General features: G+C 42.1%; 1 protein-coding gene across 1 annotated transcript; it reads right to left on the bottom strand.

Annotated features, from left to right (window-relative positions):
* Window positions 1–227: 227 nt before the first annotated feature.
* Gas2l3 (growth arrest specific 2 like 3) lies at window positions 228–20,640 on the bottom strand. The gene is made up of 8 exons (XM_032890772.1): window positions 20,572–20,640; window positions 17,490–17,658; window positions 15,637–15,752; window positions 12,957–13,098; window positions 10,297–10,360; window positions 9,571–9,709; window positions 5,113–5,220; window positions 228–2,643 (listed from the first exon to the last, which is right to left on the bottom strand). The coding sequence occupies exons 1-8, from the start codon at window positions 20,593–20,595 to the stop codon at window positions 1,369–1,371; spliced, it is 2,037 nt and encodes a 678-aa protein (XP_032746663.1). The 5' UTR covers window positions 20,596–20,640; the 3' UTR covers window positions 228–1,368.
* Window positions 20,641–24,900: the final 4,260 nt, after the last annotated feature.

The raw sequence follows: 24,900 nt of genomic DNA on the forward strand, positions 1-24,900 counted from the left end.
AGCTAATTAAAATCGATAGTGTGTTAGCAAAAGAAATACGAGTCTCTGATGGGATGTGTGCACAGTATCACTCTAAGGCTATCTTAACACCATCTTAATTTTTTATATGTGTTAATATATGTGGTATGCATGCATGTATGTGTTTGTGTGCATATATGCATTCATATGTGTGTGTAGGTGCACGAACATGTGTGCAGGCATGTATGTATGGATCTGTACATAGACCAGAAAAGCTGTGTCTCATCCACCGGCTCTTCTAGCTAGCCAGCTTGTCTCAGGGGATTCTCTCTCTTCCTGAGCGCTGGGACTGCAGGCAGATCTTCAAACCCATCCAGATTGTTATGTAGGTATAGGGACCCAAACACCAGCCCCCACGCCTGCCCTAGACATGACTTATCCGTTGATCCACACCCCCATCCCTTTTAATTTTAAGATCATTAAAACCTAATTCTGGTATCAAAACCCATTATTTCAATAAAAATTTTTTTATCTGTACACATAGGAAATGTCTATTTAAAATATTTTAATATGCTAAAAGCTATTAAATATTTCCCCATCACACTGCACAGGCTTCATCTGAAAATATAAAATACAAAGTGTCTAGATTATTATATATATACATATATATTTACTTAATTCTTACTAAATTTCAGCTTATGATTCAATAACTTAACTTACTTGGTTGAGTTTTTTTTCCTTATCAAAAATATTGGTTATAAAATGATACCAATATTAATAAAAGCCCAGTTTAATTTAGAAAAAAACACAGCTCCTTCTGATATGGAAAGGTTATAGAGATTTAAATAAGGATTCCATTTAATTCAGAGTAATATCAAACTAAGCAGTAGGGGCCATTGGTACTTAGGACTGCTAGACCAACGAATTACCTTAGGTAGCTATTACGGCACGGTTCGAAACCTTGCTAGGTTTTACTATGTATGCCTGCCTCAGCCTTCAGAGCTGGGATTCTAGGTACACACCAACGCCAAGCAGACCATGGCTTTGTGACTGAGCGCAGTAACTAGTGTTTAAGAGCATCAGAGTTGCCATTAGCAGATAATCTCAATAGTTAACACCTATTCAAAATTAGACCAACGGTAGTTAAAATTCTAGTAGTGTTGTCAGACTTCTACATTTCCCTCAAACAGCAGACATTAGCAAGATGAAACAGATCAAAACTCACACATTTGTCCACTAACATACAAAATGCACGTGAGTCCGTCCCTTCCTGACCCAGCTCTGTCCCATCTCGACCTCATGTCTGCAGCTCTCCAGACAGAGAGACAGACAGACTGACAGGAGATCTTTGGGGATCCTGTGGATCCTGTTCACTGATAGCCTTGATTTGTTGAAACGATACAGGTATATTTATTTTCTAAGCTTCTTATTTCCAGTCATAACAAAATAATGGTCATCCTCTTCCTTTTTCTTGGCAGTAGGCGTTTTATGTCCACTGTCTGCTCCCTTACCAGACGAGGGTGGGTTCCTGGAGGAAGTTGGTGGCTTGCTGCTTTTGGGAGGCCCTTTGGCTGCGTACTGGCCCTTCACGGCAGTCTTTGCCGACTTTGAGACGGTTTCTGACTTGGCAGCAGATTGGGGAACAGTCACAATGGACAGTGGGGTACGGCCAGGAGATTTTGAAGAGCTAGGCCCTAGATTCGGGCAGACGCCCTTACTCTGAGGTGGGTTTTTGGCAACTGAAACTGTACTCTTACCTTTCGATTCCTGAGTTGTGTTCGCCGAGGACCCTGAGCACACAGGAACTGGATTATTTAAATTCAGCGTAGACTGATGTCTTGGTGCTGAGACAGCCCCTGACTTCAGAGTTCTCTCAGGTGGCTGAGACTGTGTCCCGAGACCTATGGCTCTAGTTTTAGAACTGGGTTTTGTGACTTTTGCAGGCGACTGGAAAGGAGAAAGGTTAGGCCTTCCTTGCATGGTGCCTTTAGGAAGCTTTGGGCACGTGGATGACTCACCCCTGGAAGAAAGATGGTTGTGTTTCAAACGCTTTGGTTCAATGTTTCCAGGAGGTTTACTGGGTAAAAGTCTAGACTTAGATGGATCCCTTGAATTCTGGGCTGGAGCAGCCTTGGTCCGAGCAGCCTTGGGGAAGGTGACACATTTTCTCCCCGACTCTGATGCACACTTCGCAGGGCTTGGTTTAGCCGCGGGATTTAGGGAAGTCAGAGAGGATGAGGCACTGTTGGAAGGCGCGTTCGCCTTTTTTGCTATGCCCTTCAAAGACGTGACCTTGGGATGCAGAAGTGAGGCTGGAGAATCTGGACGTTTAGAACGGGTAGACGGGGAAGCCAAATTACCTTTTCCTGACGAGGCAGGCAGACACGCACCTGGCCGGTGTACCTGTCTCTCCTTGCTCTTCGGAACACTCACTGGTGTGCCAGGTTTTACATTTTGTTTCTGAAACATATTAACTGCTGACAAAGGGTTCATTTCTGGAGGCTGAGGAGTTCTGGCAGGCGAATCTGGCACACTTTCATTAGAAACTCCTTTCTGAAATGCTAAGATTTTTTGTTCTAGGGTAGCAAACTGTAGTATTCGACAGGGGTCATATTTCAGCAGAAATCCTTGCAGAGTATCCCAGCCTCCGCCAACGCGGACCATAACATGTTTTCCATGAAGCATCTGCCCCAAAAAGTGAAAATAAAAAAGTCAACAGTGAAATTGTGAGGTTTACAGCTTCAATCTGTTCATAATCTCGATTTGCATTTGCTGTGACCTGGGAAACTCCCTAGTACTTGCCCAAGAGCTTCACTTCAAATTGGCTGTCTCTTTTTAATACTAAAATAGTAAGTTTAGTATTGGATTATACAGCTAATAATAAAAGCCCTTCACTTTGTAATGCAAATGTTTATAAATAGTTTGTATCCTAAAACCCACACGCTTAATACAGAAAACTGAAATTACAATGTTGTTCCCTGGATTGAGTATTGAAAAAAGGGAAGGAGACAGAAAAAACCCTCATGGTTGCCAAAAATGTAATTAGAAAGAACAACTAAAACTTGTATTTTAAATTTAAAAATTTTAGTCTATCAATTTCATCTTTCAAACACTTATATTAGGTTGGAGAGATGGCTCAGCAGTTAAGAGCACTGGCTGCTCTTCTAGAGGTCCTGAGTTCAAATCCCAGCAACCACATGGTGGCTCACAACCATCTGTAATGGGATCTGATGCCCTCTTCTGGTGTGTCTGAAGACAGCGACAGTATTCATATACATAAAATAAATAAATCTTTAAAGCAAAACAAAACAAAGCACTTATATAAGTTTTCCTTGCAGATAAGAATGGCCCTGAGAGATTAAGAAATTTGTGACTAGCCTCAAACCTGCCAGGCCGCCCCCCATGGGTACTTTTGTAGGGGTAAAACAAACCCTAGCTCGGCCAATGTGGCCATGCTGGATTTCAGGCCCCTGTCCTCTCGGCTGGTACATCTTCATATCTATATGAGCTCAGCTTTTAAGTTCTAGCTCTAAATCCCAGTCTGTGTGCCTCATGTTTATGGCACAGTTACGTGCTGATACTCTTTGGCCCTAATAATAGAGCATGCCCTTCAGAGCAAGCCATGGTGAGCACAGATCCATGGCCTCAGAGATTGCCGAGTCTATGTAATGGAGAAGCGTTCAGCACTAATGTCGTTTATATAGCATTCCCTCTGAGGTTCAGGAAACAATTTGGAAGAGGGCATGGAGAGGGTGTAAGAGTCAGATGACAGGAAGAAAGGCTGAGAAATTTCATCTTCTGGGCGAGGCGCCTAGAGGCTGTGGATGGCTGCAATGAGCCTGTGTAAGACTGGGCCCATCAGTCAAGCATGGATGGAGGAGGGGCTTAAGGAACCCTACCTCTCCCTGCTGACTGTCTGCTAAGAAAGGAAACCGGAAGACTCCACAATCACTTATCCTCAAGTCTTTCTTCCGGTTATTTGGCTAATTAATGTTCACAGCCAACTAACCTGATTTTCTGCTTCTGTTTGCTATTAACTGCTTCAGGGAGAGGGGAAACTGCCTTCAACTGGATTCCCACTGATGACCCTGCTAGGCTCCAGTGGATAGTTTCAAGCCAATACCTACGTGGACCGTCCTAACTAAACCAATTAAGTCTCACGACAAACCCAAAGGTCATAAGGACTGAAAGGGATTGTAGGGAAGACGAAACTGAGTTGATTGGGATGAGGGGGAGATAAACGAGGATGGAGGAGAATAATCAGAACACATTACAGGCATGTGCAAGGCGTAGAAGGCTAATCAGAAGACAGAAAGTGAACTGGGGGCTTCTCTATGAGTTGGATTCAGGGTGTAAGTAAACATGAGGATTCTTTGTGAACTGGTCGGGATGTGTGTTCAAGTACCTTTCTATTGTGTTCCTGAATTGAGAGAAAACAGCTCTTGTGTTATATCAAAAGTAGAAAAATGATAAACAGGTTAGATTTTAATGTCTTATCAACAAAAAGGGGAAGTAATTGACTACAGATGGGATAAGGGAAGACCATAAGCATGGGTATTCTCACCATTAACCGTAACATGGCATTAACACGGGTATTCTCACCGTAAACTGTCACATGGCATTAACATGAGTATTCTCGATGTAAACCAGAACATGGCTATAACACGGGTATTCTCACCACATTGGTGTGTGACCTAAGACAAAGGCCCTATGCTTCCTCCTGAAAGTATTCTCATCCTACATGGCAATATTTCTGTCTATTTTCTGACTACCAATACTGACCTTAGTGGACATTCTATTTTGTTCATATCTTCTTAAGGAGTCGACGGAAAATTATTCCATTTAAGAATATCTGAAAACTTCAGTAAATTCCAAGAAGCACATGCAATTATTGTTATTTAATTCTGTTCAACGTTTAAACAGTCTCAGTTGTCTTCTAGTTAGTTAGAATGCTAAAAGCGTCTACTCAAACTCACTTAAAATTCCTGGAATCCAGCATACCGTATCTTTCCTGTACAGTGAAATCCTTCCATTAATAGCCCCTCTATTCTAATTTTTTTACAAGGTAAAGGGTGATCAAAAGGAGGAGGGGAAATAATAAACCCAATTCCAAGACAAATCTGCATGAATACAGGTTGTAAAGATCAGACTTACCCTTATAAAAAGTATCTTCTCCCCGAGCCGGTACCGCCCTTCAGATAAATATTCAATGGAAAATCGATGAGAACAGCTACAAGGAGGGTCCTCGGCGATGTGCTTAACCTACGGTTAACAAAAACATCAACACTCAGTGCTTACCAGAAAGTTCCTATTAAAACTTAAAACGCCATGTTGTTTGATAGGAAAATGAATCTCAAAGATAAAAATATAAAGCTGGTTCAACTGTCTCTTCTCCATTCCTTGCTAACAAATTTTGAAATCAGACACAGCCAGACCAGCCACACCGGCTAGTCATGATGAGGGTTAGGTCTCCCCGTCTTAGCCCAACTGAAAGTAGGCTTGGTGTCATAAACACTGATGGGCTGTAAACGGATAAGACAATCAAGTCAACTCAAAACACTTGCTGGTCTTTTAGGCAGCATGCGATCATTAAGTTTGAATAGTCTGAAGCCCTAAATAATTACATTTGCCTTGAATCAAAGACTAGTTAGACAGAGGCTACGTAGGAGTTCTCATTTTTCCATTAAAACAATGCTAAATTAATAATGTGGGAATACCTAGATTTGTTCCAAGTTCCTGCTAAAACAAGAAGAGACCTATGTCTATATGCTCAGGATTGGGTAAAACTTTTAATATTTCCATTCAGGAAGCATGAGGAAATTGAAGGGAGAAAAAAAAAAAAAAAAAACTTCTACCCCTCAAAGATCTTTCTTGATGTGTTAAGATGTTCAAACATGCATACCACGTATTGTGACCACATCTGCCTCCAACTCCCCATTTCAACTCCTGCCCAACACTTCATGTCCTGTTCCAGACTTCTCCTTTCTGTCTGATAACCTCTGAGCACTTAGTGCTGCTGCCATAGACAGGTGGCTGAGGGCTCGCCACTGCAGCATGGACAGCCTACAAGGGGCCACACACCTTTAGAAATCCAACTCTGCCTCCCCAACATCTGTCAAATGCCAAGTGCTTCTGAGGTAGGGGTGGGGCCTGGTGACCCTGGTCCCATTCCTGCTGATGTGCCAACTGGCTTGATCCAGTTGTGCAGGCACAACCAACTACTGTGAGCTTACAAGCACACCAGTACTATTTCACAATACTCCTCCATGACCTCTGGCTCTACAGACCTTCCTTTCCTTAATGGTCCCTGAACCTCAGAAAATGGTAAAATTATAGTAGCTAGGGAAAGAAATTCAGTAATTCTATATTTTAAACCAGGAAAATAAAATAAATTGATAAAGTGAAGATACCTTTTGAAATATGGTTAAGTGAAAAAAATTTACATATCTGCCTCTAAGACAAATTATTGGGCTTTCTCCTCGAGTTATATTTTTTTTAAAAAAAGTCACACTTGGCATGCCGGTGCACATCTTTAATCCCAGCATGCAGGAGGAAGGGCTGGAGAGCTCTAATTGTTTGAGGCCAGCCTTGTCTACACACTGTGTCCCAGGCCAGTCAGGGTGGCATAGTGAGACCCCCATCTCAAGACAAAACAACAACAACAAAAAGGTCATAACTATTTTCACAGTTACTTATCATACTAAGTGTATCAAAATATATTCATTTAATTGAACTTAGTCCTAATGTTTTAAACATCATCTTCAGATATACCCAATTTAGCTGTGCACTATTCATGATTGCCTTAATTAGCTACCAAAAATAAGTTGACAATTATGGATTCGGAGGGTCTGATAAGAAAATTATATTAATAGAATATATCGCCATATGGCATTCACTTAACAAGAAAATGTGCCTATAAGCGACTGGGATTGGTCCTTATAAGTCACTCAGTGATGTTCCCTTTGCACACAGACTGGGTGCATTTGCGCCTGTGCACCCACATTCACACACGTGAAACAAGCTGACGACGATTAGAACATGCCTATACATTAGTTACGCAAGGTAATCTGACAGGAGGCATTTCTTTTAGCCATTGCAGTTCTGTAAAACTTTAAGTTTATAAAATTTCATATTCAATTGGCATATTCAGTAGGTTCCAATACAATGAACCAAATGTAACTGTCCTATATGTTAAATATTAATTCAGGGTCTCTGCATATCATGTCCATGTATAGGTGGCCATGGAACATACACACTGACCAAATCGGAGCTTACGTTTGGTAATCTGAAGCTGTCAGCACCCTCAGGCATCACCAGCAGAGTCCACACAAGGTAACGAATGAGTGAGCTGTGGGTAACAGCCCTAGATCTGCTATGGCATAGTTAACAGCACTGAAGGAAAAGTTGAAGAAAACCATCTACAGTGAAACTGCCTTATTTTCATTCTCATGCCTGTTCTTTTCCAAATACACGTATTTTTCATAAAGAAATCAGCATTTTCTCCCTGCTACATAGCCGTCACAGCAGTCACATAAACTGATCAGTCTGTGACAACACTGAATCCTAACTTACCAAGTCTTTGCCTACTGGAGGGTTTTTAAATTACTTAATTTTTCCCCATTATAAATAATAGTATAATAAACATTTTTGTTTATTTTTTTACTAAACCCCGGATAATAAAAATGAAAAAAGAGTATGTTTTCTGCTCTTAATATCTACTTTCACAATTATACACTAGTTTTCATTAACAATAGCAATTCCTAAGTACAGTTTCACCACAATTTACGTAGCTTTCATTTTTCCAACTTTTAAAACTTTTGTTATCGGAACAAAATGGTATCTTGTTGCTGTCTTAATCTTATTTCTTTAATTACTAAATTTCAACATTGTATTTCTTCTTGTATGAGCTTAGTCCTCCATGGATCTGCCCACTGAAAGTGTTTTCCTATCAAGCGTACTGTCTTCACGTAACAAATTATATCGAAACTTTTCATTTAACAACAGTATTTCAGTTTCCTTTGTTAATTACCATTCTTAAGGCTTCATGAAGGTTTAAATAATTTCTATCCACTATATTATTTCTGCTTCCCATTCTGATACTTATAGTCATCAAATGTGTCAATAATACAGGTAAATACTTTTGATCTAATAAAGCTTTTTCAACTAGCACTCTTAATCTGTCTTACAAGGTAATCTGAATATTTATTCTATTTTATTTTGTGGATATATATACATATATATGCATGTATCAGTGTGACATATGTGTTTTGTATGTTGTTTTGTATAATGCAAGTGTAGACGCATGTGTAGACTCTTCCTTTTTGTCCTTCTGAGCTAGACTGGTGGGCCAGCGAGCTCTGGCAAACTGAGTGTCTCTGCCTGATGCCTCCCACCCCCACAGCACTAGGGTTATTCACACACTCACACACACACACACACACACACACTCTCTCTCTCTCTCTCACACGCACACCCTTCCACAGATAGTTTTACATGGGTGCTGCAGATTTGAGCTTGGTCTTTCAGGCTTGTGCAGCAGGCCCCTGTACCAACTGCTCTCCAGGCCCCAGGCTGAATGATTTATCAAAGAAATTATATCAAACAAGAAAAGAAGCATTTCTAAATATTTATTACTAATGATCTATTCTTACTGTCAAAGAATTTTGTACACTAAACTTTTCTTTAAAATGCTATAAATCGGGTTGGAGAGACGGCTCAGCAGTTAAGAGCACTGACTGCTCTTCCAGAGGTCCTGAGTTCAATTCCCAGCAACCACATGTGGGCTCACAACCATCTGTAATGAAATCTGATGCCCTCTTCTGGTGTGTCTGAAGACAGCTACAGTGTACCCACAAACGTAAAATAAAATGCCATAAATCTTTTAGTTATTCTAAATTACAGTCAACAGAAAATGTTTGATACTATTTGATATTCTGCCCACCTCCATCACTTACACCACAGTCATTGAAGGTGATTTAGAACCTAAAGGAAGGATTCTGTTAATTTCTACAGAAGCATGTACTGTTGAGAAAATGAGAGCAACACAGCCCACCATAGAACAATTGTGCATACTGTCTGTTAGGGATAATGTTAAACCATCACTTTACCCTCGCAACCTCTCTGCCTCCTCCGTTCCCCTAGCAGCCTGGGTACCATCCACTTAACTTTGGATCTGCCTCTCCCTCGCGATCCTCGAATCAGTCCTGTCAATTCTGCTTCTGAAACTCGGCTCATACTTGTTCCACTTGCTCCATTGCTTACCACTGTGTCCAAATTCAACCTCTCATCACCTCATGCTTGGGCTAGCACTATAAAACAATATATCACCAAGAAAGCAATCCTTGATTACTTACAAGCCAGACTACAATGCCACCAATTTATAAAGAAAAAAGAAAAAAAAAGAACCATTTGCTTCTTGTGGCCTTTAACCTGTCACTCTTGGGGTATACATCTAGTCTTCACAGAACTCAGAGAGTGGAGGTGAGCCACTGGGATATATTCTGAAAAGGAACCGTTTTCTTTTATACGCAGTATTTCCAGTAACAATTTAAGAAATACAGAAAACTACAAAACTCCGCCTGGCAGAGTCCACAAAGCACAGTGGTTACTTACAGCCTCATGTAATTCTTCTTGCTGACAGCAGGATTTGGGGATGCTGATGGACTCTTCAAGCCCTGAGGTATTAAGCAAGGTCTCTTCCAACTCAATTTCTTTCTCAAGTTTTACTAACACTGGTGGCTCAACTCCGTATCTGAAAGCAAGCCGGGAAATCTGATCATTCGATGTGCACCCAACTACGTCTCCGCAGATCAAGACAGGTAATGTTTTATTTCTGGAGTGAAGTCTGTATGACTCTTTTCTACAAATCGCTGCACTGAGACAGCGATGTGCTTTCTAATGTTTCAGATCGCCCAAAATTCAACTACGATCTCTGTATCACAACATATGTAATTTGTTCAGTATTTTTCCTGCAGTCCTGAAAGGCAGATTTAAAACGAGCTGGTGGGCAGACAGGGCTGTTACAGGCATGCGGGACACAGGGGCTCCGCCTTCTTACCAAATGGGACCTAATCGCTTTGAACTGCATGCTTTTACCTTAGTCTTAATCCAGAAATGTTAAGTAGCCCTTTCACAACGTCATACACAATGAAAGAAGACAGTAAATGTAGATGTGCTCACATAGATACAAGCAAATAAAGACACAGAAGATAAAACGGGAAATTGGGCTACTCCATTTTAATCAAGAATCGTGTTCTTTGGGTACAGAAACTATGATGAAATTAAATGGTTTAAAGGTATTTATGATTTTGAGATTCTGAAATGTTGAGAAATACGCACCTTGACACGACACGGCCAATCTCAAGAAGACACAGGTACACCTGCCTGGGGTCTTTATGCAAAACTGGGGAAAAATAAGAGCATATGTTTTAAGCCTCAGATGCAAAACAGGAATTACACTCTGGCAGAGAAACTATAAGAAAGAAAAATGAAGACAACAGGCTTAGAGGAAGCTCAGGAAGTACATTTTTACTGTCTCTTTCTAACAATTCCTTCTGTCCTATAAATAATTAAACTAGGAGCAAAAGAGAATGGCCAGCAGCCTAGGATGTCCAAAACCTGTGTATTTGATAGGGGTGGGGAGATGGCTCAGTCATGAGGTCCTTCCAGCACAAACAAAAACCACCCTGAGTTCTGATGTCGAGCACCGACAGCCAGGCATGGCGGGCGGTACGCACTGCAACCAGCGCTGAGACAGATAAACACCCGAGATCCCGAAGCTCCCTGGCTGCCCGACCCAGACAAACCAGTGAGCTCCAGGTTTAGCAAGAAACCCTGGCTCAAAAATAAGGTGGAGAACGCAGAGGCTTGACCTCTGCCCCCTCCTGAACACATTACAGTTCAGATACCTCAGCAGGAAATGCTGTTTGAAGAGAATTGTCACCTTGACTTTACTCTATAGAGTTCTCTATAGAGTTAGCAATTCCTACCTTACTCTCTGAGGATCATTATCTTCAAAACAAAGACAGAAGCCAGAGAAAGATAGCACACACACACACACACACACACACACACACACACACACACACACACACACACACACCAAACAAAACAGAAACCAGTATGGAAACCTCTCAGATACGAATGTAAGCTGGTGACACGATCCAGCAGCACTGAAAAATTATGTGCAGTGAACAATTACAATTTATGCCAGGAATATGAATAGTTCAATATATGAAAATCAACCAAAGTAATTAATAGAAACAGTGGTCCTACATCACACAAAAAGGGGATAACATACAGAGGAAAGGGCAGCCTTCCTTGAGGTGTGAACAGCAACCATTATATACACAAAACCAATCTCCTCTGAAACAGATCCTGCATGATATGCGGCTCAGGCAGAGAGGTGTGTACCAACATGCCTGACTGTAACGTGTTACTGTTTAAAGCAACCGAAAGGCCTCCATTTGAACTTAACATCTGCAGAAATAAAGGAATTTATCGTGAAAAATTTCAAACCTGTTTTTATAAATGTCCTAAGTACTTTAAAACAGTATATTTATTAATTACTTTTGAGTGCCAAGCAGATGTTGAGAGAGAGAGAGAAAGAGAGAGAGAGAAAGGAGGGAGAGAGAGAGAGAGAATGATCACTTCAATGCCTAGGAATGAATTACTGGTATCGACTGTTTTTCTTAGTCCTACACTGCTCTTCAGCACGGCTGGAAGATGTCTTCTGCATTAACACTAAATGACAATCTTAGACAATCACAGAGTAAGCTACAAAGGAGAGAATCCAAAGCATCCCCTCCGTTTGACCTCTAGAAGCTGGATGTGCCACTTAATCAGCTTCATCGTGGGTGACAATCAGCACACCTAGCTTCCAGCACAGCAGCCTCTAGGGCAAACCACTGCGCCCTACTCTACACTGGGCAAGGGGGAGGCAGAAGCACACCGAGCGGGCTGCAGTCTTTCCTTGAGCAGGCCACACTAGCAAATTCAACCAAGAGTCTGTTTGCTTTTAATCACCACCATAAATCAGGAGCTGCAAACGGTGTCAGTGATTAAAAAAAACCTCTGTCTAGAAATAGGTGTCCCCTTTGAGATAAAGTGCTCTTACCACAGCATCATACATTCTGTGCATGTGCATTTTGGTACATGCGTATGCACACACATACACACCTATAAATGCTTTGGAGTGTGTTTGTGTGCATGTGTGTGTGTGAGAGAGAGTGTGTATGTGCATGTGTGCGTGTGTGCATGTGTGTGTGTGTGAGAGAGTGTATGTGCATGTGTGCGTGAGTGCATGAGTGAGCGTGCATGTGTGTTTGTGCGTGTGTGTAAAGTAGCCAGCCAGATGTTCCATTAGTACCACATAGATTCTTCTGCTGACTTAAGAAAATGAGAAAAATACATCAAAACTTCTTCAGTGGAGCATGTTTTCTTGTTGTTTACTTGCTTGCTTTTTTGAGACAGGGTTTCTCTGGGTAGCCCTGGCTATACTACTCTCTGTAGCCCAGGCTGACCCCAAACCTCTGCCTTCTGAGTGCTGGAATTAAAGGCACGTGCTATCACCGCCCTGCTTGGAGCACGAGTTCTTTAATGAATGTCAAAAACATCATTCTTTCTAGATAATAAAGATGGCAGCTATCATGACAAGTAAGTCTGACTACTAAAAGCACATTTCACCTCCTATTTCTGTAATGACCTGGGTAAAGAGGAATTGCTAGTAATTTAGAACGGCTAGAACCAATTGTCGGGAAAACAGTAGAGCATTAGTACAGAATCTTCTGGCAGCCAACTCTAGAGAATTCTAGATAAATAAAGGCCATTAAAATAAGGGGAAGACTTAATATCTGAGTCTCCCACTGCTTCACGTATAAATGAAGTGTTAGTAACCGTGACGTGGCACTCTGAGTCACTGTGTTAGAAACTCAGAAGTGAGGGACCGACCTGGAAATGGCCTAACAAACACTGACAGCTCCAAGAGCAACAGTTCTTACCTAAACCTTCAGACTCAAAGAGGTAAGTTTCGTCAACCCCAATGCGCCGGCACCAGTGAAGAAAATTGGCAGTGTTGTCTCTGGCGAAGAATGAGCCCGAGGCAGCATCTTTCTTACAGGGCACTTTTCTCATTGGAAAATTCTAGAAAAGACACAAGGATAAACAAACAAACAAGTGACATTTTCCTTAGGTGTTCGCCTCAGTAGGACTAAGTAAATGTTAAATTAAATGCACCTAACGACTGCACAGTTTGGAGGGAAAATAATTCTCCTCCAGAATGATTTTGTTCTTTTACTTGTTTTCCAGAAAGATTCCTATGAAAATGACCTACTCAAGATTAGCAGGAGATTCAAGCTTCTCTGATCGTTTTTTTAAAGCAGCATAAGAACCTCGAAATTTAAAATGGTGGCCTGGCAATTACGAAGGTGTCTCTCCGCACCGCTCAACATGCACACAAGACTACGCTGTGCTGTAGTTTAGCAAATCCTCGGTCTCGCTTTCCTCTTCAGACTCACGAAGCAAGAGACCATAAAATTCAGTCGTTATCCGTCCTTTTTTTTTTTTTTTTCCCCCGGGGCTGGGGATTGAACCCAGGACCTTGCGCTTCCTAGGCAAGCGCTCTACCACTGAGCCAAATCCCCAACCCCTTGTTATCCGTCCTTAACTCAGGTTCTTTGGTGACGCAGTCCCAGAAAGCCCTAGGTGTTTATTCTTGAGGTTTAATCGAGTGGCTCTAGAGTATTATGACATTCCTGCCGGGCCTGGGCAGGGAAGAGGGGAGCTCTTCTGCCTTTGCTTTTGAACTTGGCAATCCCTAACAGCGACGGTTTTAATGCAACAGGTACAATGGCTCTTTCTCCACCGCTGCCAGTGTCTCCCTAGAGAGCACTGCTATTACCAAGTGTAGGCCTCTCCTGGGCGCTATTATCCAGAACTGAAATAGCCTTCATGCATGATTAAATACAGAATATATTATCATTTCCAAAAATATACAAATGAATATAGCGAGATACAAAGATGATTAGCGTTAACTGAAATCCTCTCACTATCAATAAAATATCTATCTCTGGGCAAAGATCTGCAGATGTACCTAGGAAATGCCATAGAGCAAGCTGATTTCTGTGTGTGCATTAGCACTTAAAGAATGGATCCTGGCTAGGTTGTGGGCATATTTAAGGCTTAAAAAGAACACATTGAATAATCATTTCTAATAAACGTAATATTCCAATGTGTCTAGATACCGCCGTTATGTCTACATTCCTATTGATAAGCAGGTTATTTTTAACTTTTATATTATTTTTATCTGTGATTTTCTTGGAACAAATTCCTAGAAGTAGAGAATTTCATATGCCAAAGGATGTACTTTCAGTATTACATATATGACACACATGTGCGTGTTTGCATCCATCTAGATATCTATCTCACTTATTGTCCTCCAAGAGCAATGATACCATTTTATATTTCACTAATAGTATATCCAGGCTCCAAACTCTCAAAAACACTGAACATTTGATAAAAAGAAAAATGAGAAACCTAATCTACTTCAAATCATCTCTTTATCATTAAAAATGCTGTATATTCCACCAATATTCATAACTCTACCACCAAGCAGAAGACGAAGACTATAGAGAAGGCAAGAATGATAAAGACAGCATTGTCTTGTGGTTTCCACGGCTGTGGTGACACACGGTGACCAAAAGCAAGTGAGGGAAGAAAGGGTTTATTCGGCTTACACAGCAGTATCAACTCTTCATCCCTGAAGGAAGTCGGGACAGGAGGGCGGGAACCTGGACGCAGGAGCTGATGCAGTGGCCCTGGAGTGGTGCTCACTGGCTTGCTTCCCCTTTGCTCAGCCTGCTTTCTTATAGAACCCAGGACCTCCAGCCCAGGGACGGCACCACCCACCATGGGCTGCCCCCCTCCCCCGACAGATCACTAATTTGAAAATGCCTTGCAGCTGGATCTCATGGAGGTGTTTTAAAATAGAAGTTTCCTTCTTCCAGATAACTCTAGCTTATGCCAACTGGACATAAACCCAGGCAGCACAGCCGAGAACAACCACGAACCCTTCTCTCCCATAACCAGACAGTAGTGTGTGAATGGCTCTATCTGTGTTGTTAGGATCTCACTGCTGGAGATCACCTATAGCACATTAGGCTACCCTAGATACTGTCTATAGACTTAGTACCAGTGAACACTCAAAAATAAACCCCACGAGGTAAATATATTGACGTTGTTGTTTCAGGTACATATATATGTTTGTGAACCCACGCATGTGTATACTCATGGAGATTTGGTTTTGAAGACAGGGTCTCTCAGTGAACCTGAAACTCCCTGACTTACTAGGTGGACTCGTGGGACAGGGGGGCGTTGAGAATCTGCCTGTCTTTGTCTCCTAGAACTGGACTCTCACACAGGTGCTGAGGCTCTGAACTCAGGCCCTCATATTACATGCCAAGCGCTCTATATGTTACATGTTTACTTGTTACATGATAAGCAACCGGGCCATCTTCCAAGCCTCAAGGGTACTATTTCTACTTTAGTTTACAAATATTATCTTTCAAATGCTCAAAGAATGAAATCCATTTTTTAAAGCCAGTTACAGGCTGGAAGTATAGAGGTACAAGGGACAGCGAGACATAGAGGTGAAGAGCTAATCCCCCGCTGTCACTCACTTACCCCTGGCTCCTCAGAGAGGCTGGCTCCCACCATGTTCTGGAGGACATTGATTAGCTGGCACAGCAGCACCCCGTTATCGAGTTCTTCCAATAATCTTTCTGCCTTAATGTCAATACCTAAAAGCACATGTTAAAGCTAAGACACATAGAAACAGCGAATTCGAAACCAGAGGCTTGAATACAATCGGATAAGAGTTGGAAAACTAAAGGAACACCAGATGAGACCCTCAGTTACCTCCCTTAGGAGGTCTAGTAAAACAAGTGATGCCGGGTTCAGCCAAAGACAAAAGCAAAATTTTGTGCCACATAAAGTTCAGGAAAAACATTATGTATACCTATGCTAGATAAATTCACATTAATATCACGTGTGCAAGAAAACAATGTTCTTTATAGATAAGATAGGTTTTGTTGTAATTTATAAGTTAAGTACATTAGTGGCAAAATAACTGGGGAGATCAACTTTTGCCTCTAAAATAGCTTTTTAAAAAAATATATATTTATTTATTTATTTACTTATTTATTTATTTATTTATTTATTTATTTATTATGTATACATCATACAGCTTTCTGCCTGCATGTATGCCTGCAGGACAGAAGAGGGCACCAGACCTGATCACAGATGGTTGTGAGCCACCATGTGGTTGCTGGGAATTGAACTCAGGACTCTGAAAGAGCAGACAGTGCTCTTAACTGCTGAGCCATCTCTCCAGCCCTAAAACGGTTTCTTTAAACAGCATTTTACATTATAAGCTTTAAAAGCTTTCCCGCCACCAAGCTGATACCAGACAGAACCAGAGACACTGCTTATTGTGTGTTTATCAGGCTTCTCCTTCTCATGAAAATCTCAGAAGGCAATCGGACAGACCAGAGCTAAGTGATTTGAGGGGCTCAGGAGAAACCTTCCTCATAAAGTCTGTGGTCCTGAGTTTGGGTCCCTGAAACCTACATAAAAGTGAGGTGTGTTGGTGTGCCTGTGGTGTAGTCGGGCAGAGCTCAGGAGACTGTAGGCAGCCAGGCTAGCGTGTATTTAGTTTTAAATACATACACACACACACACACACACACACACACACTACACTCCTGTACCTACACACAGGCACATATTTACACGCACATGTACACATACACATGCACACATACACATACATACTCATACATACATACATACATACGCACATATAACATGCAGACATACCCATACATACATACACATACACACATACCCAAGCATATGTACAGATACGCATGCACACATGCCTAAGCATTCATACACACACACACACACACACACACACACACACACAGAGCGTACACATACACACCCAAGCATATACACATATGCATATATACACAAAACAAAAAATGCTATTTTTCCCCCAATGAGAAGAAAGTTCAAAGCACTCATCGCACTCTTGAATAGAGTAAATAATATGATTCCAGCATTCTCCACGTGGTGTTTTCTTCCTTTGCTTCATCCCTCCATGTTTCAGAAACTGTATTTATTTTTATATAACTAAAGTATGCCTTCCACTAAAATATGTCTAACCTTATGACTCATTCAAGATCGGGGTAAATCAGTTTAAAAAATAATAAATAAAGCGATATTGGAAATACACAATTTTTAAGAATCTAATAATATTAACCATAAAATGTTGATTATACAAAATGACTGTCTATGTCAGTCAAATCTCAAGTTCCCTGCAATCAAGGCTCATGGTGAGTGTATCTTTTTGACTACATGGACTGTGCGAACAGAGGGCCTGACTCTGTGGCTCACGTGAGAATCCCTGGCGTCTGGAACAATCAGTCACTCCGTCAATGAACAGAAAACATCAGTGTCTCTGTAAGCCTCACCTAGTAAGCCGGACAACCAGATAGAGAGATCTTCCTGCATAGGCAACAGAGTGGCTTCGTGCCTCACGGCTATCCACTCGTCATACTGGCAAACATCAGCCAATCCGGGGCCATGTCTGGGCGTCAGAGGACACCTGGGACTCAGAGGTAGATCTTCCCCGAACCACACCTAGACAAAAAAGCAACCAGCTGAGAGAAAGCAACCTTTGCTGGTCGTCACCATAACCCACACATGACTACGTTTACGTAAGTAGCCATAGGCCAGCCAGAATAAGCAAAACTGCACCATCTCATAGAAAATACATAAATCACAAGGAAACTGGACTATTTGGAATGTTTTTAGTATTTAATGCATACAGTGGTTAATGTCAATGAACACAATTAATGAATGGATTCTACTGTAGAGACGAGAGAATAAAAATCCAACAAATAGTATTTTTTTCCTCCACTTGTTGGCTTAGGAGACCAGTAACTAAACCAGAATCCCCGCACCTTAGCTCTAAAATGGGTTAATGACCCCTGCCTCACAAGATACATGTTGGCAGCACCTAGCCCTGGCCCGGACAGACAGCAGAGGTTAAGCAGATGTCTGCTGAATGGAGGAGTGAATGCATGTGGAAACGGCTGCTGCAAACTTCAAATCATAACTGAGATGCTTTAAATATTTATTTTATTATGTTTAAGTGTGTGTGTGTGTGTCTGGGTGTGTTGGGCACATTAGTACAGGTGGCCAAGGAGGCCAGGGGAGTGTGTCAGATCCTTTAGAGTTGGAATTATGGGTAGCTGTGAGCCACTTGATTTGGGGTCTAGGACCAGCGCCAGTCCTCCACAGAACATGTACTTTTTTTTTTTAAGATTTATTCATTTATTATATATAAGTACACTGTAGCTGTCTTCAGACACACCAGAAGAGGGCATCAGATCCCATTACAGATGGTTGTGAGCCACCATGTGGTTGCTGGGAATTGAACTCAGGACCTCTCGAAGAGTAGTCGGGTGCTCTTAACCACTGAGCCATCTCTCCAGCCCCAGAACATGTACTCTTAACCACTGAGCCATTACGCCAGCCCCTACAATGCCATCTTTAACTTTTTCCCAAATACTTTGAGTAAAGCAATTACAAGGGCAAACTATAGTCTACACTCAAATCTCGTTTATTACCTGTATTTTCATGGCCTACAACTAAAACATTTTTAAATGGTTGTTGTGTAAGTACCCTGATACCCATCTGGTCTGCCAAGCCTAAAGTAGTTGCTAATATTTTAAAATAAAAAATAAGAACAAGACTACAGAAAAATACTATCAAAACACCACTTGGGAATATTTGAAACGAGCAGATTTGCTCTCAGATTGTTTATAGAAAATTATGTGCAAATTATGAAACCGCCGTGAAGTCCCTTTTTAAAAAAGAGTACAAATGATTCTTGTCTTCAAGAGGGCTATTCCAAGGGAGGTGTGCAGGGAGTTCTTCAAGGGAGGTGACGTGGAATGTACACAGCAGTGATGTACAAGGGTGAGCATCGAGGCGTCTGGTGGGGCAGGGCAGCTCATTAGAGAGTGTCAGAGCCCAGCCAGCCCCAGTGAGAGCCGGGTCATACACATGAGGAGTGACTGAATGGGGGGCGGTTTTCTCACTGCTAGGGAAAGGAACAGGAGACGGGAGGCATAAATGAACCTTGGGACATTTTAACAGAAAGCACAGCAGCACTCAACAGACAAGAGACACATCAAAAAGTCACAGGAGCTCCTGCTAAAACCAAAAACAAAACAAACAAAACCCTGGAAGAACAAGAAAGCATCCGATTCCTGCTGACCAGCAACTAGTGAGCATGAGGTGTGCCTTAAAGTACGGTTTATACACCTGGTGTCACTCCACTGAAGAAAACTGATGCTCCCTCTCCTGTCAGAGACAACTGCAAATAGCTCCTAGACGACAGGTGGGATTTTTGTCTTATTTGAACTTGTGCAGACAAACTATAAAGTGGAAAAAAAAATCTCCTCTGGTAAGATATAAACAGACGTTAGAGAAAAAATTACTAAAGCACAAAGTCCTGGCGTGCATACTCGGCAATGTGCATCCTGGTAGGTTCCTGTATGTGCTATCTCGCTGCTTCACAACTACCCTGCAAAACGTGAATTATTATTCTCACCTTTCGGGTGATAAAGCGGAGGCGCAGGAGGCCAGACATCTCACCAGCCTCTCACAGAGGACGGTTAAAGCGGGGTCAGAACTAAGCTGCGATCGACCCTTAGGCTCTGGCTTCCTGATGTATTTATTGGCAGCTGACTATATATTTCTAGGAATAAAGGTTCTGTGTGCCCAGTGGAAGGGGAAGCCCTGGGTCCTGCTAAGACTGAACCCCTAGTGAACTAGACTGTTGGGGAGAGGGCAGCAATGGGGGAGGTTGGGAGGAACACCCATAAGGAAGGGAGGGGGAGGGGGATGTTTGCCCGAAACCGGAAAGGAATAACACTCAAAATGTACATAAGAAATACTCAAGTTAATAATAAAAAAAAAAAAAAAAAAAAAAAAAAGAAAAAAAAAAAAAAAAAAAAAAGGTTCTGTGTGCCTTTTGCCTTTAAATTAATATTAACTATTCTACTAATATCTAAAGAAAGAAAACAAAAGAATAGAAAGGCAATAAATACAGCAAACACAAACTTTAGACTATCATGATTTTCGACATGGCTGGCTTCGCCCAATCATAAACAGGAAAAAAGAGAAGCCCTACTCTTTAACATCCAATCAGGTTTGGGCTCATTTATAAACATATGCCCACTTATCTAAACTAAGCCTTGTACCCTGTGTTTGTTTTCTACCAACTGTTCCCTCCACTGCAAACATGCACCATATTGTAAGGAGGGAATACTATAAAACGTTCTGCCCACGGACCCCAACATTCTTTTGACTCTTTCAAAGATCCGGTACAAGGAAAACTCAGAATCAAAATCTCAGAACTAGAAAGTCAAAATGCAGTATTCCTAGCATTGAAATGTAGTGTTTAAAGAATCCTCATGTCATAAAAAGACTTAAATCAATAATATCAATCCTCACTTTATATTTTCCAAAGAGAAAGCTTACCTGGATTGCAGGCTGCATGGTCATCCACACTGAGACGAAACTTCTGTTCTGGAGAAGGAAGATGGCATTAGATGGACGGCAGAGTGACCGCTACCTCAAACCCCAAACATAGGACGAGGCACGCGATTTCCTGCCTCTTTGTCAGAACACCTGAGCCCTTCCCGTCTAGTCAGAGTAAATACAATGAGAACTGGGAGGTGACTCCTCACGTCTGCCCGTGTAAGGGCGCCTGCTTCTTGGCCCAGAAAGGCCTGAAACACTTTGGTGCACCATCCCTGGTGTCACACAGAACTCGTGGCACATGCGCCTTTTCCTGTGTAAAATAATGTGAAAGGATGTGAATGTGCCTCCCCCGCAATCGATACTGAGACCCAGGCGTCTTTCGTCTCTGTGCTGACCACGTCTTTATGAGTCGTACGGACTTTATGACTCACGTGCTTAGCCATAAGCTTTTTCTGCTAGATAAGACGACAGCGAGGTTAGCTATCAATTTCAACTGTGACTTGAGAGTACTCACTACCTTCCCGTGACGATCTGTCAAAAACCCAAAGAGGTGGCCGCGTTGGCTCCAGAGCTGTTCTTGGAATCTACAACGGGAAGACGCACTTTAATAAATCATATCCGAACCGTATAATTCTTGAATGTGACTGCAGGGAGAAAATGAGCGAAAGGCTTAAAGATTATGTAGATTAAATAAAAGCATACGTTTGCAGCTTGTTTATAGTAGGCACAAACATACTCCCGATAAGGCTAAAAGGTTACCTATTTCCAGAGTTAGGTCCGTCCGAGCGCTCTTGCGCACCTCGAGTGCACAGCGCCAACTGGACAGTGCGCTCTCTGAGGATCAGACAGAACCCGAGCTGAGGCTAACAGAGGAGCTTAGGGTCGCGTCACACTCTCCCCGCGGAGGGCCAAAGACCGCAGAGTGCCCTTTCTGATCGCAGTTCTCCTCTCTGCCTCAGCAAAAGGCCAAAGCACAAGTGAGCATTGCTAATGAGCTGGCTGTGCTTCCCACCAGTTAATTCGGCAGGGAATACATTTTCCTTTAGCATAAATAACCCTTTGTCCCCAACAAAGGTTCACAGTATGAAGCTTCCGAGACCATTTCTTAAAAAAAAAAAAGAAAAGAGAAGACGAAGAACCCGCAGCAAAGCTGTTCCCATTAAAATGGAGTTCCACATAATCAGACAAGGGCTCTAACAGTTGGAGCTGCCGAGTAGCAACAAAAGAAAGCTACAATTATAAGGCGTGTGCACACCCAGAACAGAGGCGCATTCACAAAGCAGCCGTTCCAAGAATGTTCAGCAGCTGCAATTTTTATGGAAAACTCGACAGAACCAGTTTTATGAGGGAAATGAAGAATTTGGGTCCAGTGGTCAGTCACTTGAACTTTAGCAAAAGTCACGCGCTTTCAAATTCTTCTGGTGCGACAGAGAGACAGCACTGCTGAAGAGGCTCGCCCTTTAAAAATGTCCTTAGATCTAGGGAGGGCTCACCTGCAGAACGCCTGTCCAGCATGTGCAAGGTCCTGGGCTCGGCCCATGGTGCCGCAATAAATAAATAAATAAACTAATATGCAGCAAAAGAGTAGTCAGATACGTCATAATCGATCCCCGTTATGAAAAGCTATTGTATACACTATTTATTTGGGGTAAAACTTTCTAACTGTCCAGACCGAATCAATTAATTAGTTACTTAATGCCTCCTCAACTACATCCTGGATGTAGAGAGCCACTTTCTAAAATAGAACCTACCTGTTCGATTGTCTTGTAAGCCAATATCATACCAAGGGGAGGTGTGTGGTACACCTTGGGGGTATTTTCTTTCTCCCTCTGTCTTACTGGAGAAGCTGCCTTCAATTCTTTACCAGCCTTAATAGGATTTTTGGTTATTGGGTCGCCACCCCTTTAGATTGAATAAAAACAAAACGAGAACTCTCCTGTGACCCCCCCCTCCCAAGCCCAAACTGCGCTCTAATCCTGATGGGAATCTTTCACAAGCAAACACGAAGCGTCAGTTAAGACTATTAGACTGGACTCTGAGAAGCTCCAGGGGAAGTGGGAGAAACAGGATGTGCCCTCCACATGCAGCTCCACCAGTACTGAGCCCAATCCACTCATCCCAAGAAAGCAATAATGTGGGCCTTGCGGCTACTTTCCTTAAGGTTCTCCTTGAAATCTGACCTCAGATCACCAAAGAGAAGCCAGTCTATGGAGGATCCTTCCCAGGGCTGCAGGCTGCAAACCACAGTTGGCTTTATTCTCCCCTCCCCCCCAATAAAACACATGTGAAGGACTTGAAGTCCCATGACACAATCCTGATATAAACTGGAGGGGCGGGGACCAAAATAGCAAACAAACAAGGTAACTTTCTTCAAGAAAGGGGGTGGGGAAGGATTGCTATCGCACAGCACTGAGCCACCAGACGACTGCCAATACATATAAGCTGCAAGGACGGAGCCAAGAGCCAGAAACTGCGGTAAGAAAAAAGGCATTTTGTACCAGTCTGCATGCCTGCAGTGTGCATCAAAGGTGCTTCGCCATTTCAGTGTCCTCCTCTAAAGTGATCGAGAGTATGGTATTCCTGATAGATATAGAAATGTAAATTCTTAGCTTTAAAATTCCGAGTTAAATACTTCCTAGCTGCTTAGCAGAGAAAACGAAAAAATTTCTGTGTCTAGACCAAATATTTTTCATATACTTTAAAGTGCACACTAATGTACTCACCATCAAAACAGCACTACGGTAGTACAGATTCACCTCGGTTCAATCCCTGCTCCAACGTAAACCAGCTACCTGGGCACGATGGTGCTAACTTCTTGGAACCTAAAAGTTTATCAGAAAGACAGGGTCTCACCATCACTCTCAGATGCCTGGTGTGAAAATGAAATGAGATGACCATATGTACATATCTGGCGTGGGGGTACTTGACTAGGAACTCTATGATGCGACATAGTTACGGTGCATTTGACAAAATTTACAAAATTAAAGAGATAAGACTGAAAGGATTTCATTGAGTATAACTTAGAAGACTTCTTTCACTGACAAATGTATGGTTATAAGTGAAAATGAAAACTTTAATGCAGAAACAGCAAAACTTGAAGCCAGAACATGCAACTTAGGGTTCTCTTTGCTAGAATAAGTCTTCATAAGTTTGTGGTTTGTGTATGTGAGGGGCACAGACCCCTCCACACCCATGCAGAGGCTACGGCAGATGATTAAGGAGGCTCCTCTCCACTATACTGGGGTTAGGGACAGGTACAAGCCGGCCCTGCTTTTACACAGCTGCTGAAAAGTAGAATGTAAGTCCTTCCCCAAAGTCTTCTTTCTCTCTGAGGCATGTCCGCAGCCCACGAGTTTATATTTTAAACATAAAATTCTTTGTCCCATTCGGCCTTATTTCTTATCTCAGGATATATCCTGTTTTGCGTGACAATATACACATTCATGTGTTCAATAAACATTTATCTGGATGCTTTATTGAACTAGTCACCATTACTAACATCAGCTTGGTACCATCTCACTGTCCTTACAGAGCTAATAACAAACACCACCAAAGACTGAGATGGGAACCGGACCAATCACTGTATGACTTTAAACCACACCAATGCTTTGAAGCCGAAAGCAAAATCTCTCAAGAGAAAAATAACAGGGGCCTACTTTAGACTTAACTTGAATGAAATTACTTTTCTGTAAGAAAAGCATAAATCTGAAGAATAGTAAGTGTTTAGCCAAGAAAGGAAGAAGGGTTCTGTTTTTACACAGAGAGCGGTTTTGACAAAGGCTCCAAGTGAAGAAACATGACGCATTCCAAGAAGCACAATGGCGGAAGGATGGTGGACGCGTGGCTTAGAATAATGTTGGAGAGTGGTCCCAACATTCTGGCAGTGTTGAGAAAATTAGATTTCGCTCTAAATGTAGTGGGAAACCACTGAACGGTTTTAATGAGGGAGTGGTGGCATGATCTCATTGCTAGTTTTAAAAAGCTCTCTGAGGACAAAGGAATACAGAAGTAAGACAGAAGTGAGTTTAGTGAAGAAAAGCAGAAAACAAGAAGTAAACGGCTGGAGATGTAAGAAAAGGAACGGAGGGAAAGGATGAGAGGACAGGGAGAGGCACGGACAGGCAGGACACAGCAGAGAGCATCTACAGGAGAGGGAGATCAATCTGGAGGGTGAAGAGATAGTCGCCTGCTGGGAACAACCTGAAGAACCCCATACCCCACACCCAGGACGAAAATGAAAACGTACTCTATGACATTTCTGTACTTTTTAAAGACACCAAAATCCCAGAATTCTCGCTCCGCGTAGCTTATGTCAACGCGCTCTTC

The sequence above is a fragment of the Rattus rattus genome, chromosome 1 (genome assembly GCF_011064425.1).
Source record: "Rattus rattus isolate New Zealand chromosome 1, Rrattus_CSIRO_v1, whole genome shotgun sequence".
In the NCBI taxonomy this organism is placed as follows: Eukaryota; Metazoa; Chordata; class Mammalia; order Rodentia; family Muridae; genus Rattus; species Rattus rattus.